This window comes from Somniosus microcephalus, chromosome 4 (genome assembly GCF_052327205.1).
Source record: "Somniosus microcephalus isolate GS21.2 chromosome 4, FLI_Smic_1.0, whole genome shotgun sequence".
NCBI classification, from domain to species: Eukaryota; Metazoa; Chordata; class Chondrichthyes; order Squaliformes; family Somniosidae; genus Somniosus; species Somniosus microcephalus.
The window spans coordinates 2,897,117-2,915,320 of record NC_140990.1 but is presented as its reverse complement, the minus strand read 5'-3'; the positions used below and the strand labels follow the sequence as shown (position 1 = coordinate 2,915,320).

Here is an 18,204-nt window from a genome sequence, read left to right as displayed (position 1 = left end):
GGCTTTCCGGTCATTGTAGCTACAGCTACTATGGCTTACCCCTTATCCTTAGACTATGACCACTGGTTCTGGACTCCCCGGCCATCATAAACATCCTTCCAGCATCTAGTCTGTCCAGGCCTGACAGAATTTTATAGGTTTCGATGAGATCCCCTCTCAATCTTCTAAACTCCAGTGAGTATAATCCCAATCGACCCAATCTCTCCTCATACGTCATTCCTGCCATCCCAGGTATCAGCCTGGTGAATCTTCACTGCACTCCCTCCATGGCAAGAACGTCCTTCCTCAGATAAGGCGACCAAAACTGCACACAATACTCAAGGTGCGGTCTCACCAAGGCCCTGTACAACTGTAGCAAGACATCCTTGTTCCTGTACTCGAATCCTCTCGCTACGAAGGCCATAGTCTCAGGATAAGGGGTCGGCCATTTAAGACCGAAATGAGGAGGAATTTCTTCACTCAGAGGGTGGTGAATCTCTGGAATTCTCTGCCCCAGAGGGCTGTGAATGCTGAGTCGTTGAGTATATTCAAGGCTGAGATCGATAGATTGTTGGACGCTAGGGGAATCGAGGGATATGGAGATCGGGCGAGAAAGTGGTCGATGATCAGCCATGATCTTATTGAATGGTGGAGCAGGCTCGAGGGGCCGAATGGCCCACTCCTGCTCCTGTTTCTTATGTTCCTGTGAGTGCAGGAGGTCCTGTCTGATTCCACCATCTCTCCTTGTGTCCCTCCAGGTAGACAGGACGGAGGTGATGAAGAGTAATCTGAACCCCGTCTTCTCCAAGATCTTCTGGGTCGACTACTTTTTTGAGGAGATGCAGTCGCTGCTGTTCGAGGTCTATGACACACAGGGCGAGGGGGCTGTCGGGGCCAGTGATGATGACTTACTAGGAGCTGCGGAGTGCACGCTAGGACAGGTAACACTGGTGTGTGTGTGTGAAAGTGTGTGAGTGTGTGTGAGAGTGTGTGTGTGTGTGAGAGAGTGTGTGAGAGTGAGAGAATGTGAGAGTGTGTGAGTGTGTGTGAGAGTGTGTGTGTGTGTGTGTGTGTGAGAGTGTGTGTGTGTGTGTGTGAGTGTGTGTGAGAGTGTGTGAGAGTGTGTGTGTGTGTGTGTGAGTGTGTGAGTGTGTGAGTGTGTGTGAGAGTGTATGAGAGTGTGTGTGTGTGTGAGAGTGTGAGTGTGTGTGTGTGTGAGAGTGTGTGTGTGTGTAAGAGTGTGTGAGTGTGTGTGAGAGTGTGTGTGTGTGTGTGAGTGTGTGAGTGTGTGTGAGAGTGTGTGAGAGAGTGTGAGAGTGTGTGTGTGTGTGAGTGTGTGAGTGTGTGTGAGAGTGTGTGAGAGAGTGTGGGAGTGTGTGCGTGAGTGTGTGAGTGCGTGAGTGTGTGAGTCTGTGTGAGTGTGAGTGTGAGTGTGTGTGAGTGTGTGTATGAGTGTGCGTGAGTGTCTATGAGTGTGTGTGTGAGTGTGTGTGAGAGTGTGCGTGTGAGTATGTGTGAGAGTGTGTGTGTGAGTGCGTGAGTGTGAGTGTGTGAGTGTGTGTGTGAGAGTGTGAGTGTGAGTGTGAGTGAGTGTGAGTGAGTGTGTGAGTGTCTATGAGTGTGTGTGTGTGAGTGTGAGTGTGTGTGTGAGTGTGAGTGAGTGTGTGAGTGTGAGTGAGTGTGAGTGAGTGTGTGAGTTTCTATGAGTGTGAGTGTGTGTGTGTGAATGTGTTTGTGTGTGTTTCTGTGTGTGAGTGTGTGTGTGTATATGATTGTGTGAATGTGTGAGTGCATCTGAGTGTTGTGTGTGAGTGTGTGTGTGAGTGTGTGTGTGAGTGTGAGTGTGAGTGCGTGAGTGTGAGCGAGTGTGAGTGAGTGTGTGAGTGTCTATGAGTGTGTGTGTGTGTGAGTGTGAGTGTGTGTGTGAGTGTGAGTGAGTGTGAGTGAGTGTGTGAGTGTCTATGAGTGTGAGTTTAAGTGTGTGTGTGAGTGTGAGTGAGTGTGTGTGTGAATGTGTTTGTTTGTGTTTGTGTGTGTTTCTGTGTGTGAGTGTGTGTGTGTATATGATTGTGTGAATGTGTGAGTGCATCTGAGTGTTGTGTGTGCATGTGTGAGTGTGTTTGTGTGTGTGTGTGTTAGTGTGTGGACTTCATCCTAGGACCTTAAAAGAAGTGGCTAGTGAGATAGTTGATGCGTTGGTTTTAATTTTCCAAAATTCCCTAGATTCGGGGAAGGTTCCATTAGATTGGAAAATAGAAAATGTAACTCCTTTATTCAAAAAGGGAGGGAGTCAGAAAGTGGGAAACTACTGGCCAGTTAGCTTAACATCTGTCATCGGGAAGATATTAGAAGCTATTATTGAAGACGCTATCGTAGGGCATTTAGAAAAGTTCAAAGTAATCAGGCAGAGTCAACATGGTTTTGTGAAAGGGAAATCATGTTTAACCAATTTATTGGAGTTCTTTGAGGAAGTAACATGTGCTGTGGATAAAGGGGAACCGGTGGATGTACTATACTTAGATTTCCAGAAGGCATTTGATAAGGTGCCACATCAAAGGTTATTGCAGAAAATATAAGCTCATGGCGTAGGAGGTAACATATTGGCATGGCTAGAAGATTGGTAGCTAACAGGAAACAGAGAGTAGGCATAAATGGGTCATTTTCTGGTTGGCAAGATGTAACGAGTGGTGTGCCACAGGGATCAGTGCTGGGGCCTCAACTTTTTACAATTTATATAAATGACTTGGATGAAGGGACCGAAGGCATGGTTGCTAAATTTGCTGATGACACAAAGATAGGTAGGAAAGTAAATTGTGAAGAGGACATAATGAGGCTACAAAGGGATACAGATAGGTTAAGTGAGTGGGCAAAGATCTGGCAAATGGAGTATAATGTGGGACAAATGTGAAGTTGTCCATTTTGGCAGGAAGAATATAAAAGAAGCATATTATCTAAATGGTGAGAGATTGCAGAGCTCTGAGATGCAGAGGGATCTGGGTGTCCTAATGCATGAATCGCAAAAGGTTAGTATTCAGGTACAACAAGTAATCAGGAAAGCTAATAGAATGTTATTGTTTATTGCGAGGGAAACTGAATACAAAAGTAGGGAGGTTATGCTTCAGTTATACGGGGCATTGGTGAGACCACATCTGGAGCACTGTGTACAGTATTGGTCTCCTTATTTAAGGAAGGATGTAAATGCGTTGGAAGCAGTTCAGAGAAGGTTTACTAGACTAATACCTGGAATGGGCGGGTTGTCTTGTGAGGAAAGGTTGGACAGGCTAGGCTTGTATCCGCTGGAGTTTAGAAGAGTAAGAGGTGACTTGATTGAAACATATAAGATCCTGAGGAATCTGGACAGGGTGGATGTGGAGAGGATGTTTCCTCTTGTGGGAGAATCTAGAACTAGGGGGTCACTGTTTAAAAATAAGGGGTCGCCCATTTAAGACAGAGATGAGGAGAAATTTTTCTCACAGAGGGTCGTGAGTCTTTGGAACTCTCTTCCTCAGAGGGCGGTGGAAGCAGAGACTTTGAATATTTTTAAGGCAGAGGTAGATAGATTCTTGGTAAGCAAGGGGGTGAAAGGTTATCGGGGGTAGGCGGGAATGTGGCGTAATCGGATCAGCCATGATCTTATTGAATGGTGGAGCAGGCTCGAGGGGCCGAGTGGCCGACTCCTGCTCCTAATTCGTATGGGACCTATGTTCATGAGTGTGTGAGAGTGAGTGTGTGAGTCTGTGGGTGAGTGAGTGTATGTGAGAGTGTGTGTGTGTGAGTGTCTGTGTGAGTGTGAGTGTGTGAGTGTTTATGTGAGTGTTTGTGTGAGTGTGAATGTGTGAGTGTGTGTGAGTGTGAGTGAGTGTGTGTGTGAGTGTGTGTGAGTGTGTGCATGAGTGTGTGTTTGAGTGTGTGTGAGTGTGTGTGTGAGTGAGTGTGTGTGTTTGAGTGTGTGAGTGAGTGTGAGTGAGTGTGTGAGTGTGTGAGTGTGTGAGTGAGTGTGTGAGTGAGTGTGTGTGAGTGTGAGTGTGTGTGTGTGAGTGAGTGTGTGTGAGTGTGAGTGAGTATGTTTGTGAGTGTGTGAGTGAGTGTGTGCGTGAGTGTGTGTTTGAGTGAGTGTGAGTGTGTGTGTGTGTGAGTGAGGGTGAGTGAGTGTGTGTGAGTGTGTGTGTGTAAGTGAGTGAGTGTGTGAGTGAGTGTGTGTGTGTGTGTGTGAGTGAGTGTGTGTGTGAGTGAGTGTGTGCGTGTGTGTGTGTGAGTGTGTGTGAGTGCGTGTGTGTTAATGTGTGTGTGTGGTGTGTGAGTGAGTGAGTGTGTGTGAGTGTGTGTGAGTGCATAAGTGTGTGTGTGAGTGAGTGTGAGTGTGTGTGAGTTGAGTGTTTATGTGATTGTGTGTGAGTGTAAGTGAGTGTGTGAGTGTGAGTGAGTGTGTTTGTGGGAGTGTGTGTGTGAGTGTGTGTGAGTAAGTGTGTGGGAGTGCGTGTGAGTATGTTTGTGAGTGAGTGTGTGAGTATGAGTGAGTGTGTGTGAGTGAGTGTGTTTGTGTGAGTGTGTTTGTGTGAGTGAGTGTGTGTGAGTGAGTGTGTGTGAGTGTGATTGTGAGTGTGATTGAGTGTGTGTGTGAGTGTGTTTGTGAGTGTGGGTGTGTGTGTGTGAGTGTGTGAGTGTGTGTGAGTGTGTGTGAGTGTGATTGTGAGTGTGATTGAGTGTGTGTGTGAGTGTGTTTGTGAGTGTGGGTGTGTGTGTGTGAGTGTGTGAGTGTGGGTGAGTGTGTGTGAGTGTGATTGTGAGTGAGTGTGTGTGAGTGAGTGTGTGTGACTGTGTGTGTGAGTGTGTTTGTGTGTGTGTGTGAATGAGTGTGAGTGTGAGCGTGTTTGTAAGTGAGTGTGTGAGTGTGTGTAAGTGAGTGTGAGTGTGTTTGTGTGAGTGTGTGTGTGAATGAGTGTGAGTGTGAGTGTGTGTGAGTGTGTGTGAGTGTGAGTGTGTGTGAGTGTGTGTGTGTGTGTGTGAGTGTGTGTGAGTGTGTTTGTGAGTGAGTGTGAGTGTGTGAGTGTGTGCCAGTGAGTGTGTGTGTGTGAGTGTGTGTGTGCGTGTGTGTGTGAGTGTGTGTGAGTGTGCTTGTGAGTGAGTGTGAGTGTGAGAGTGTGTGTCAGTGAGTGTGTGTGTGTGTGTGTGTGTGTGTGAGTGTGTGTGAGTGTGTGTGAGTGAGTGTGTGTGAGTGTGTGTGTGAGTGTGAGTGCGAGTGAGTGTGTGAGTGTGTGTGTATGAGTGTGTGTGTGTGTGAGTGAGTTTGTGTGTGTGAGTGTGTTTGTGAGTGAGAGTGTGTGAGTTTGTGTCAGTGAGTGTGAGTGTGCGTGTGTGAGTGTGTGTGTGTGAGTGTGTGTGAGTGAGTGTGTGTGAGTGTGTGTGTGTGTGAGTGTGTGTGAATGAGTGTGAGTGTGCGAGTGAGTGTGTGAGTGTGTGTGTATGAGTGTGTGTGTATGAGTGTGTGTGAGTGTGAGTGAGTTTGTGTGTGTGTATGTTAGTGTATGTGTAAGTGTGTGAGTGAGTGTGAGTGAGTGTGAGTGTGTGAGTGAGTGTGAGTGAATGTGAGTGTGCGTATGTGTGAGAGTCGATGGGCCAGAAATTCGGGTCCCCACGGGTGAGTCCGCGCTGGGTATGCACGCGGAGGCCCAACGAAAGTGCCGGTTTCGTGCACGCACTGCGCATGCGCGGGAAACCGGAACTTCCGCTCCCTTAAAGGAAGGGGTTCACAGGTCGAACGCGTGCGCCGGAGAGGCAGCGCGTACGCCTGGAACTTCCGTTTATTTTGCAGGTTTCTCCGGGAGGGTAAGTCTCCAGGAGCTACGCTTCTGAAAAGCAGTCGCAAGGCCTGCTTTTAACAAGGTAAGTGGTGAATTAAGTAAAATTAAAACATTTTTTCCACAGGTTTATTATTTTTAAATACTTTAAAGAAAGGTACGTTTATTTTTAGCTCCATTAGAAACTGTAATTAAACTTTTCAAAAATTTAAATTATTGTTTAAAATAGTTATTTTATGTAATTTATAGTTATTTTAAAAATGTGATTAAAAAATTTTTTTTTTGGATGTTTTAGTTATGTTTTGGGGCTGATTTGTATTTATAGTTTTGACAGGACTGCCTGTCAAATCTATGAATACAGATTGCCTGCTAACATTGGCTCTCCATGGCCCACGTGATCCCAGGGGACGCTTCGAACTAACTGCGCCCCTGGGATACACACGCACTGCGCGCCGGCAGTTGGAGGAGGCCCAGGATCGGAATCCCGCGCGGGCCCACAGCACAACGTGCCGGCGCGCTAGGTAAGTGCAGTTCTCTCTCTGCCTCTCTCTCTGTCTCTCTCTCTCTCTGTCTCTCTCTGTCTCTCTCTGTCTCTCTCTCTATCTCTCTCTCTCTATGTCTCTCTCTGACACTCTCCAGTACTGTAAATTTCCCCATGTTTTACAGATTGTTTCACAAACAAGGATGACTAAACCTCTGCTGCTAAAAAACGGAAAAACAGCCGGGAAATCGACAATCACAGTGAGTTACCATCACCACACTGGAATTTTTTGAGGGATTGGGGGTAAGGTACTGACTTGGATAGAGAACTGGTTGGCAGACAGGAAGCAAAGAGTTGGAATAAACGGGTGTGGTAAACCACTGTTATTGTTTACACTGTTGTTATCACTACACAAGGTTACCTCTTGCCTCGCACGCTGTTATACCTGGGCTTACCTCAGCTGACTCCGCCCATGGCTCCGCCTGCTTGCCCAGGTATAAAGGTGATTGCTTGGCCAGTATTCTTCCTTGCTGGAACCGATCACCCACGAGGGTGGGCTCTGTTATTTAGCCAATAAAAACCTATAGTTACTATCTTAACTCGTCGCTTTTCATGGAATGAATTGATAGGTATATGAACACCTCGCGCCTTGCCATCCTCGGCTGCGTAGTAGAGAACGGAGTCATCGGCCCCGACCCCGAAAGAATGCGCCCACTCATGGAGCTTCCCCTTCCCCACTGTCAAAAGGCACTGAAGAGAACCCTAGGGCTCTTCGCTTACTATGCTCAGTGGGTGCCCAATTATGCGGACAAAGCCAGACCCCTCATGAAGTCCACCTCCTTCCCCCTGACAGCAGAAGCATGCGCAGCCTTCTCCCTCATAAAAGGAGACATTGCTAAGGCCACGATGCACGCAGTGGATGAGTCCATCCCTTTCCAAGTGGAGAGCGATGCATCCGACTTCGCCCTAGCTGCAACCCTTAACCAGGCGGGGAGACCTGTGGCCTTCTTCTCAAGGACCCTCCAGGGCCCTGAGATCCGACACTCTTCTGTCGAGAAGGAGGCCCAGGCGATTGTGGAAGCGGTACGATGCTGGAGGCATTACCTGGCAGGCAAACGATTTACCCTCCTCACCGACCAGCGTTCGGTTGCTTTTATGTTTAATAACAAGCTGAGGGGCAAAATCAAGAACGACAAGATCTTGAGGTGGAGAATTGAGCTCTCCACCTACGAGTACGATATCTTGTACTGGCCTGGTAAACTCAACGAGCCCCCAGATGCTCTATCACGAGGTACATGCGCCAACGCGCAAGTTGATAGACTGCAGACCCTCCACAATGACCTCTGCCACCCCGGGGTCACTAGACTTTACCACTTCATTAAGGCCCGCAACCTGCCCTACTCCATCGAGGAGGTCAGGACCTTGACCAGGAACTGCCAAGTCTGTGCCGAATGCAAACCGCATTTCTATAGGCCGGACAGAGCAAGCCTGATCAAGGCCACCCGCCCCTTCGAGCGCTTGAGCATCGATTTTAAGGGGCCCCTCCCATCCTCTGACCGTAATGTGTACTTCCTCAACATTATTGACAAGTACTCCCGCTTCCCCTTTGCCTTCCCCTGCCCAGACATGACCAGTACCACGGTCATTAAATGCCTGAACGACCTCTTCGCTTTGTTCGGGTTCCCGAACTATATACATAGCGACCGGGGCTCATGCTTCATGAGCGAGGAACTTCGCCAGTTCCTGCTCGCGAGAGGTATTGCTGCGAGCAGGACCACCAGCTACAACCCCCGGGGGAATGGCCAGGTGGAAAGAGAGAACGCGACAGTTTGGAAGGCCGTCCTCTTAGCCCTAAAGTCTAAGGGCCTCCCAACCTCTCGCTGGCAGGAAGTCCTCCCGGCAGCGCTCCATTCCATCCGGTCACTGCTTTGTACTGCCATTAACGCCACCCCCCATGAGCAAATGTTCGTTTTCCCCAGGAAGTCGACTACGGGAACCTCGCTACCAACATGGCTGACTTCTCCGGGGCCCGTCCTGCTGCGGAAGCACGTGAGGACCCATAAAATGGACCCCCTGGTCGAGAGGGTGAACCTCCTGCACGCCAACCCCCAGTATGCTATGTGGAATACCCAGACGGGCGGGAGGACACAGTCTCCTTGCGAGACCTCGCACCCTCAGGCACCCCTGAGACACCACCGTTATCCCCCACCACTCCCCCAAATCCAGCTCCTGTAGGCGGCATGCCGGAACCCCAGGGGCCTTCGTCGACCACGCAGACACCAGCATTAACATCGGATACTGCACCACCGCCGCCGCTGCTGCGCTGGTCAGAAAGGCTTACGAGGCCTCCTGATAGACTGACATACACGAACTAGTAGTACACTTCACCCCGCCGGACTCAATTTTAAACAAGGGGTGAATGTGGTAAACCACTGTTATTGTTTACACTGTTGTTATCACTACACAAGGTTACCTCTTGCCTCGCACGCTGTTATACCTAGGCATGCCTCAGCTGACTCCGCCCATGGCTCCGCCTGCTTGCCCAGGTATAAAGGTGACCGCTTGGCTAGTATTCTCCCTTGTTGGAACCGATCACCCATGAGGGTGGGCTCTGTTATTTAGCCAATAAAAACCTATAGTTACTATCTTAACTCGTGGCTTTTCATGGAATGAATTGATAGGTATATAAACTGGTCTTTTTCCGAGTGGCAGGCAGTGACTAGTGGGGTACCGGAGGGTTCGGTGCTAGGGCCCCAGCTATTCACAATATATATTAATGATCTAGACGAGGGAACTAGATGTAATATCTCCAAGTTTGCAGACGACACAAAGCTGGGTGGGCGTGTGTGCTGTGAGGAGGATGCCGAGAAACTTCAGGATGATTTGGACAGGTTGGGTGATTGGGCAGAAACATGGCAGATGCAGTATAATGTGGATAAATGTGAGGTTATCCACATTGGTGTCAAAAACAGGAAGGCAGATTATTATCTGAACAGCAATAGATTGGGAGAAGGGGAAGTGCAACGAGACCTGGGTGTCCTTGTGCACCAGCCGCTGAAGGTAAGCATGCAGGTGCAGCAGGCGGTTAAGAAGGCAAATGGTATGTTGGCCTTCGTAGCAAGAGGGTTTGAGTACAGCAACAAGGATGTCTTGCTGCAGTTGTACAGGGCCTTGGTGAGACCACACTTTGAGTATTGTGTGCAGTTTTGGTCACCTTATCTGAGGAAGGATGTTCTTGCCATCGAAGGAGTGCAGCGAAGATTCACCAGACTGATACCTGGGATGGCAGGAATGACGTATGAGGAGAGATTGGGTCGATTGGGCTTTTACTCACTGGAGTTCAGAAGAATGAGAGGGGATCTCATTGAAACTTATAAAATTCTAACAGGACTGGACAGACTAGATGCAGGAAGGATGTTCCCGATGGTCGGGGAGTCCATAACCAGGGGTCACAGTCTAAGAATAAGGGGTAAGCCATTTAGGACAGAGATGAGGAGGAATTTCTTCACCCAGAGAGTGGTGAACCTGTGGAATTCTCTACCACAGAAGGCAGTTGAGGCCATTTCATTAAATATTTTCAAGAAGGAGTTAGATATATTTCTTAAGGCTAAAGGGATCAAGGGATATGGGGAGAAAGCAGTGGCATGCTACTGAATTTGGATGATCAGCCATGATCTCATTAAATGATCACGCCTCGAGGGGCCGAATGGCCTACTCCTGCTTCTATCTTCTATGTTTCTATGTTTCTATGACCCGTCAAACACTCCCAGAGTAGGTACAGCATGGGTTAGATACAGAGTAAAGCTCCCTCTACACTGTCCCATCAAACACTCCCAGAGTAGGTACAGCATGGGTTAGATACAGAGTAAAACTCACTCTACACTCTCCCATCAAACACTCCCAGGGCAGGTACAGCACGGGTTAGATACAGAGTAAAGCTCCCTCTACACTGTCCCATCAAACACTCCCAGGGCAGGTACAGCACGGGTTAGATACAGAGTAAAGCTCCCTCTACACTGTCCCATCAAACACTCCCAGGGCAGGTACAGCACGGGGTTAGATACAGAGTAAAGCTCCCTCTACACTGTCCCATCAAACACTCCCAGGGCAGGTACAGCACGGGTTAGATACAGAGTAAAGCTCCCTCTACACTGTCCCATCAAACACTCCCAGGGCAGGTACAGCACGGGTTAGATACAGAGTAAAGCTCCCTCTACACTGTCCCATCGAACACTCCCAGGGCAGGTTCGGCACGGGTTAGATACAGAGTAAAGCTCCCTCTACACTGTCCCGTCAAACACTCCCAGAGTAGGTACAGCATGGGTTAGATACAGAGTAAAACTCACTCTACACTCTCCCATCAAACACTCCCAGGGCAGGTACAGCACGGGTTAGATACAGAGTAAAGCTCCCTCTACACTGTCCCATCAAACACTCCCAGGGCAGGTACAGCACGGGTTAGATACAGAGTAAAGCTCCCTCTACACTGTCCCATCAAACACTCCCAGGGCAGGTACAGCACGGGGTTAGATACAGAGTAAAGCTCCCTCTACACTGTCCCATCAAACACTCCCAGGGCAGGTACAGCACGGGTTAGATACAGAGTAAAGCTCCCTCTACACTGTCCCATCAAACACTCCCAGGGCAGGTACAGCACGGGTTAGATACAGAGTAAAGCTCCCTCTACACTGTCCCATCGAACACTCCCAGGGCAGGTTCGGCACGGGTTAGATACAGAGTAAAGCTCCCTCTACACTGTCCCGTCAAACACTCCCAGAGTAGGTACAGCATGGGTTAGATACAGAGTGAAGCTCCCTCTACACTGTCCCATCAAACACTCCCAGGGCAGGTACAGCACGGGTTAGATACAGAGTAAAACTCACTCTACACTCTCCCATCAAACACTCCCAGGGCAGGTACAGCACGGGTTAGATACAGAGTAAAGCTCCCTCTACACTGTCCCATCAAACACTCCCAGGGCAGGTACAGCACGGGTTAGATACAGAGTAAAGCTCCCTCTACACTGTCCCATCAAACACTCCCAGGGCAGGTACAGCACGGGGTTAGATACAGAGTAAAGCTCCCTCTACACTGTCCCATCAAACACTCCCAGGGCAGGTACAGCACGGGTTAGATACAGAGTAAAGCTCCCTCTACACTGTCCCATCAAACACTCCCAGGGCAGGTACAGCACGGGTTAGATACAGAGTAAAGCTCCCTCTACACTGTCCCATCAAACACTCCCAGGGCAGGTACAGCACGGGTTAGATACAGAGTAAAGCTCCCTCTACACTGTCCCATCAAACACTCCCAGGGCAGGTACAGCACGGGTTAGATACAGAGTAAAGCTCCCTCTACACTGTCCCATCAAACACTCCCAGGGCAGGTACAGCACGGGTTAGATACAGAGTAAAGCTCCCTCTACACTGTCCCATCAAACACTCCCAGGGCAGGTACAGCACGGGTTAGATACAGAGTAAAGCTCCCTCTACACTGTCCCATCAAACACTCCCAGGGCAGGTACAGCATGGGTTAGATACAGAGTAAAGCTCCCTCTACACTGTCCCATCAAACACTCCCAGGGCAGGTACAGCACGGGTTAGATACAGAGTAAAGCTCCCTCTACACTGTCCCATCAAACACTCCCAGGGCAGGTACAGCACGGGTTAGATACAGAGTAAAGCTCCCTCTACACTGTCCCATCAAACACTCCCAGGGCAGGTACAGCACGGGTTAGATACAGAGTAAAGCTCCCTCTACACTGTCCCATCAAACACTCCCAGGGCAGGTACAGCACGGGTTAGATACAGAGTAAAGCTCCCTCTACACTGTCCCATCAAACACTCCCAGGGCAGGTACAGCATGGGTTAGATACAGAGTAAAGCTCCCTCTACACTGTCCCATCAAACACTCCAAGGGCAGGTACAGCACGGGTTAGATACAGAGTAAAGCTCCCTCTACACTGTCCCATCAAACACTCCCAGGGCAGGTACAGCACGGGTTAGATACAGAGTAAAGCTCCCTCTACACTGTCCCATCAAACACTCCCAGGGCAGGTACAGCACGGGTTAGATACGGCGTAAAGCTCCCTCTACACTGTCCCATCAAACACTCCCAGGGCAGGTACAGCATGGGTTAGATACAGAGTAAAGCTCCCTCTATAATGTCTCATCAAACACTCCCAGGGCAGGTACAGCACAGGGTTAGATACAGAGTAAAGCTCCCTCTACACTGTTCCATCAAACACTCCCAGGGCAGGTGCAGCACGGGTTAGATACAGAGTAAAGCTCCCTCTACACTGTCCCATCAAACACTCCCAGGGCAGGTACAGCACGGGTTAGATACAGAGTAAAGCTCCCTCTACACTGTCCCATCAAACACTCCCAGGGCAGGTACAGCACGGGTTAGATACCGCGTAAAGCTCCCTCTACACTGTCCCATCAAACACTCCCAGGGCAGGTACAGCATGGGTTAGATACAGAGTAAAGCTCCCTCTATAATGTCTCATCAAACACTACCAGGGCATGTACAGCACGGGTTAGATACAGAGCAAAGCTCACTCTACACTGTCGCATCAAACACTCCCAGGGCAGGTACAGCACAGGGTTAGATACAGAGTAAAGCTCCCTCTACACGGTGGCATAGTGGTTAGCACTGTTGCCTCACAGCGCCAGGGACCCGGGTTCGAATCCGGCCTCGGGTGACTGTCTGTGTGGAGTTTGCACATTCTCCCCGTGTTTGCGTGGGTTTCCTCCGGGTGCTCCGGTTTCCTCCCACAGTCCAAAGATGTGCGGGTTAGGTTGATTGGCTATGATAAAAATTGGCCCTTAGTGTTAGGGGGGATTAAATACATGGGGTTACGGGGATCGGGTGGGATATGTGTTGGTGTAGGGGTTACGGGGATCGGGTGGGATATGTGTCGGTGCAGGCTCGATGGGCCGAAATGGCCTCTATCTGCACTGTGGGGTTTCTGTGATTTCTGTGATTTACACTGTCCCATCAAACACTCCCAGGGCAGGTACAGCACAGGTTAGATACAGAATAAAGCTCCCTCTACACTGTCCCATCAATCACTCTCAGGGCAGGTACAGCATGGGTTAGATACAGAGTAAAGCTCCCTCTACACTGTCCCATCAAACACTCCCAGGGCAGGTACAGCACGGGGTTAGATACAGAGTAAAGCTCCCTCTACACTGTCCCATCAAACACTCCCAGGGCAGGTACAGCACGGGTTAGATACAGAGTAAAGCTACCTCTACACTGTCCCATCAAACACTCCCAGAGCAGGTACAGCACGGGTTAGATACAGAGTAAAGCTCCCTCTACACTGTCCCATTTCAACACTCCCAGGGCAGGTACAGCATGGATTAGATACAGAGTAAAACTCCCTCTACACTGTCCCATCAAACACTCCCAGGGCAGGTACAGCACGGGTTAGATACAGAGTAAAGCTCCCTCTACACTGTCCCATCAAACACTCCCAGAGCAGGTACAGCACGGGTTAGATACAGAGTGAAGCTCCCTCTACACTGTCCCATCAAACACTCCCAGGGCAGGTACAGCACGGGTTACATACAGAGTAAAGCTCCCTCTACACTGTCCCATCAAACACCCCCAGGGCAGGTGCAGCACGGGTTAGATACAGAGTAAAGCTCCCTCTCCACTGTCCCATCAAACACTCCCAGGGCAGGTACAGCACGGGTTAGATTCAGAGTAAAGCTCCCTCTACACTGTCCCATCAAACACTCCCAGGGCAGGTACAGCACGGGCTATATACAGAGTAAAGCTCCCTCTACACTTTCCCATCAAACACTCCCAGGGCAGGTACAGCATGGGTTCGATACAGAGTAAAGCTCCCTCTACACTGTCCCATTAAACACTCCCAGCGCAGGTACAGCATGGGTTCGATACAGAGTAAAGCTCCCTCTACACTGTCCCATCAAACACTCCCAGGGCAGGTACAGCACGGGCTATATACAGAGTAAAGCTCCCTCTACACTTTCCCATCAAACACTCCCAGGGCAGGTACTGCACGGGTTAGATACCGAGTAAAGCTCCCTCTACACTGTCCCATCAAACACTCCCAGGGCAGGTACTGCGCGGGTTAGATACAGAGTAAAGCTCCCTCTACACTGTCCCATCAAACACTCCCAGGGCAGGTACAGCACGGTTAGATATAGAGTAAAGCTCCCTCTACACTGTCCCATCAAACACTCCCAGGGCAGGTACAGCACGTGTTAGATACAGAGTAAAGCTCCCTCTACACTGTCCCATCAAACACTCCCAGGGCAGGTACAGCACGGGTTACATACAGAGTAAAGCTACCTCTACACTGTCCCATCAAACACTCCCAGAGCAGGTACAGCACGGGTTAGATACAGAGTAAAGCTCCCTCTACACTGTCCCATTTCAACACTCCCAGGGCAGGTACAGCATGGATTAGATACAGAGTAAAACTCCCTCTACACTGTCCCATCAAACACTCCCAGGGCAGGTACAGCACGGGTTAGATACAGAGTAAAGCTCCCTCTACACTGTCCCATCAAACACTCCCAGAGCAGGTACAGCACGGGTTAGATACAGAGTAAAGCTCCCTCTACACTGTCCCATCAAACACTCCCAGGGCAGGTACAGCACGGGTTACATACAGAGTAAAGCTCCCTCTACACTGTCCCATCAAACACCCCCAGGGCAGGTGCAGCACGGGTTAGATACAGAGTAAAGCTCCCTCTCCACTGTCCCATCAAACACTCCCAGGGCAGGTACAGCACGGGTTAGATACAGAGTAAAGCTCCCTCTACACTGTCCCATCAAACACTCCCAGGGCAGGTACAGCACGGGCTATATACAGAGTAAAGCTCCCTCTACACTGTCCCATCAAACACTCCCAGGGCAGGTACAGCATGGGTTAGATACAGAGTAAAGCTCCCTCTACACTGTCCCATTAAACACTCCCAGCGCAGGTACAGCATGGGTTAGATGCAGAGTAAAGCTCCCTCTACACTGTCCCATCAAACACTCCCAGGGCAGGTACAGCACGGGCTATATACAGAGTAAAGCTCCCTCTACACTTTCCCATCAAACACTCCCAGGGCAGGTGCTGCACGGGTTAGATACCGAGTAAAGCTCCCTCTACACTGTCCCATCAAACACTCCCAGGGCAGGTACTGCACGGGTTAGATACAGAGTAAAGCTCCCTCTACACTGTCCCATCAAACACTCCCAGGGCAGGTACAGCACGGTTAGATATAGAGTAAAGCTCCCTCTACACTGTCCCATCAAACACTCCCAGGGCAGGTACAGCACGTGTTAGATACAGAGTAAAGCTCCCTCTACACTGTCCCATCAAACACTCCCAGGGCAGGTACAGCACGGGTTACATACAGAGTAAAGCTCCCTCTACACTGCCCCATCAAACACTCCCAGGGCAGGTGCCACACGGGTTAGATACAGAGTACAGCTCCCTCTACACTGTCCCATCAAACACTCCCAGGGCAGGTACAGCACAGGTTAGATACAGAGTAAAGCTCCCTCTACACTGTCCCATCAAACACTCCCAGGGCAGGTACAGCACGGGTTAGATATCGAGTAAAACTCCCTCTACACTGTCCCATCAAACACTCCCAGGGCAGGTACAGCGCGGGTTAGATACAGAGTAAAACTCCCTCTGCACTGTCCCATCAAACAATCCCAGGGCAGGTACAGCACGGGTTAGATACAGAGTAAAGCTCCCTCTGCACTGTCCCATCAAACACTCCCAGGGCAGGTACAGCACGGGTTAGATACAGAGTAAAGCTCTCTCTACACTGTCCCATCAAACACTCCCAGGGCAGGTACAGCATGGGTTAGATACAGAGTAAAGCTCCCTCTACACTGTCCCATCAAACACTCCCAGGGCAGGTACAGCACGGGTTAGATACAGAGTAAAGCTCCCTCTACATTGTCCCATCAAACACTCCCAGGGCAGGGACAGCACGGGTTAGATACAGAGTAAAGCTCCCTCTACACTGTCCCATCAAACACTCCCAGGGCAGGGACAGCACGGGTTAGATACAGAGTAAAGCTCCCTCTACACTGTCCCATCAAACATTCCCAGGGCAGGTACAGCACGGGTTAGATACAGAGTAAAGCTCCCTCTACACTGTCCCATCAAACACTCCCAGGGCAGGTACAGCACAGGTTAGATACACAGTAAAGCTCCCTCTCCACTGTCCCATCAAACACTCCCAGGGCAGGTACAGCACGGGTTAGATACAGAGTAAAGCTCCCTCTGCACTGTCCCATCAAACACTCCCAGGGCAGGTACAGCACGGGTTAGATACAGAGTAAAGCTCCCTCTACACTGTCCCATCAAACACTCCCAGGGCAGGTACAGCATGGGTTAGATACAGAGTAAAGCTCCCTCTACACTGTCCCATCAAACACTCCCAGGGCAGGGACAGCACGGGTTAGATACAGAGTAAAGCTCCCTCTACACTGCCCCATCAAACACTCCCAGGGCAGGTACAGCACGGGTTAGATACAGAGTAAAGCTCCCTCTACACTGTCCCATCAAACACTCCCAGGGCAGGTACAGCACGCGTTAGATACAGAGTAAAGCTCCCTCTACACTGTCCCCATCAAACACTCCCAGGACAGGTACAGCACGGGTTAGATACAGAGTAAAGCTCCCTCTACACTGTCCCCATCAAACACTCCCAGGGCAGGTACAGCACGGGTTAGATACAGAGTAATGCTCCCTCTACACTGTCCCATCAAACACTCCCAGGGCAGGTACAGCACGGGTTAGATACAGAGTAAAGCTCCCTCTACACTGTCCCATCAAACACTCCCAGGGCAGGGACAGCACGGGTTAGATACAGAGTAAAGCTCCCTCTGCACTGTCCCATCAAACACTCCCAGGACAGGTACAGCACGGGGTAGATACAGAGTAAAGCTCCCTCTACACTGTCCCATCAAACACTCCCAGGGCAGGTACAGCACGGGTTAGATACAGAGTAAAGCTCCCTCTACACTGTCCCATCAAACACTCCCAGGGCAGGTACAGCGCGGGGTTAGATACAGAGTAAAGCTCCCTCTACACTGTCCCATCAATCACACCCAGGGCAGGTACAGCACGGGTTAGATACAGAGTAAAGCTCCCTCTACACTGTCCCATCAAACACTCCCAGGGCAGGTACAGCACGGGTTAGATACAGAGTAAAGCTCCCTCTGCACTGTCCCATCAATCACACCCAGGGCAGGTACAGCGCGGGGTTAGATACAGAGTAAAGCTCCCTCTACACTGTCCCATCAATCACACCCAGGGCAGGTACAGCACGGGTTAGATACAGAGTAAAGCTCTCTCTACACTGTCCCATCAAACACTCCCAGGGCAGGTACAGCACGGGTTAGATACAGAGTAAAGCTCCCTCTACACTGTCCCATCAAACACTCCCAGGGCAGGTACAGCACGGGTTAGATACAGAGTAAAGCTCCCTCTACACTGTCCCATCAAACACTCCCAGGACAGGTACAGCACGGGTTAGATACAGAGTAAAGCTCCCTCTACACTGTCCCCATCAAACACTCCCAGGGCAGGTACAGCACGGGTTAGATACAGAGTAATGCTCCCTCTACACTGTCCCATCAAACACTCCCAGGGCAGGTACAGCACGGGTTAGATACAGAGTAAAGCTCCCTCTACACTGTCCCATCAAACACTCCCAGGGCAGGGACAGCACGGGTTAGATACAGAGTAAAGCTCCCTCTGCACTGTCCCATCAAACACTCCCAGGACAGGTACAGCACGGGGTAGATACAGAGTAAAGCTCCCTCTACACTGTCCCATCAAACACTCCCAGGGCAGGTACAGCACGGGTTAGATACAGAGTAAAGCTCCCTCTACACTGTCCCATCAAACACTCCCAGGGCAGGTACAGCGCGGGGTTAGATACAGAGTAAAGC

The 18,204-nt window shown here is 50.1% G+C and overlaps 1 protein-coding gene across 1 annotated transcript in view; it reads left to right on the top strand.

The window, feature by feature from the left end:
- Positions 1-18,204, top strand: part of LOC147118180 (copine-6-like) — a 130,282-nt gene that overhangs the window by 42,090 nt on the left and 69,988 nt on the right. The window contains exons 3-4 of the mRNA XM_085984284.1: positions 738-920; positions 6,444-6,518. Coding sequence (XP_085840410.1) covers positions 738-920; positions 6,444-6,518 — 258 coding nt within the window. The remainder of the gene's footprint in view (positions 1-737; positions 921-6,443; positions 6,519-18,204) is intronic.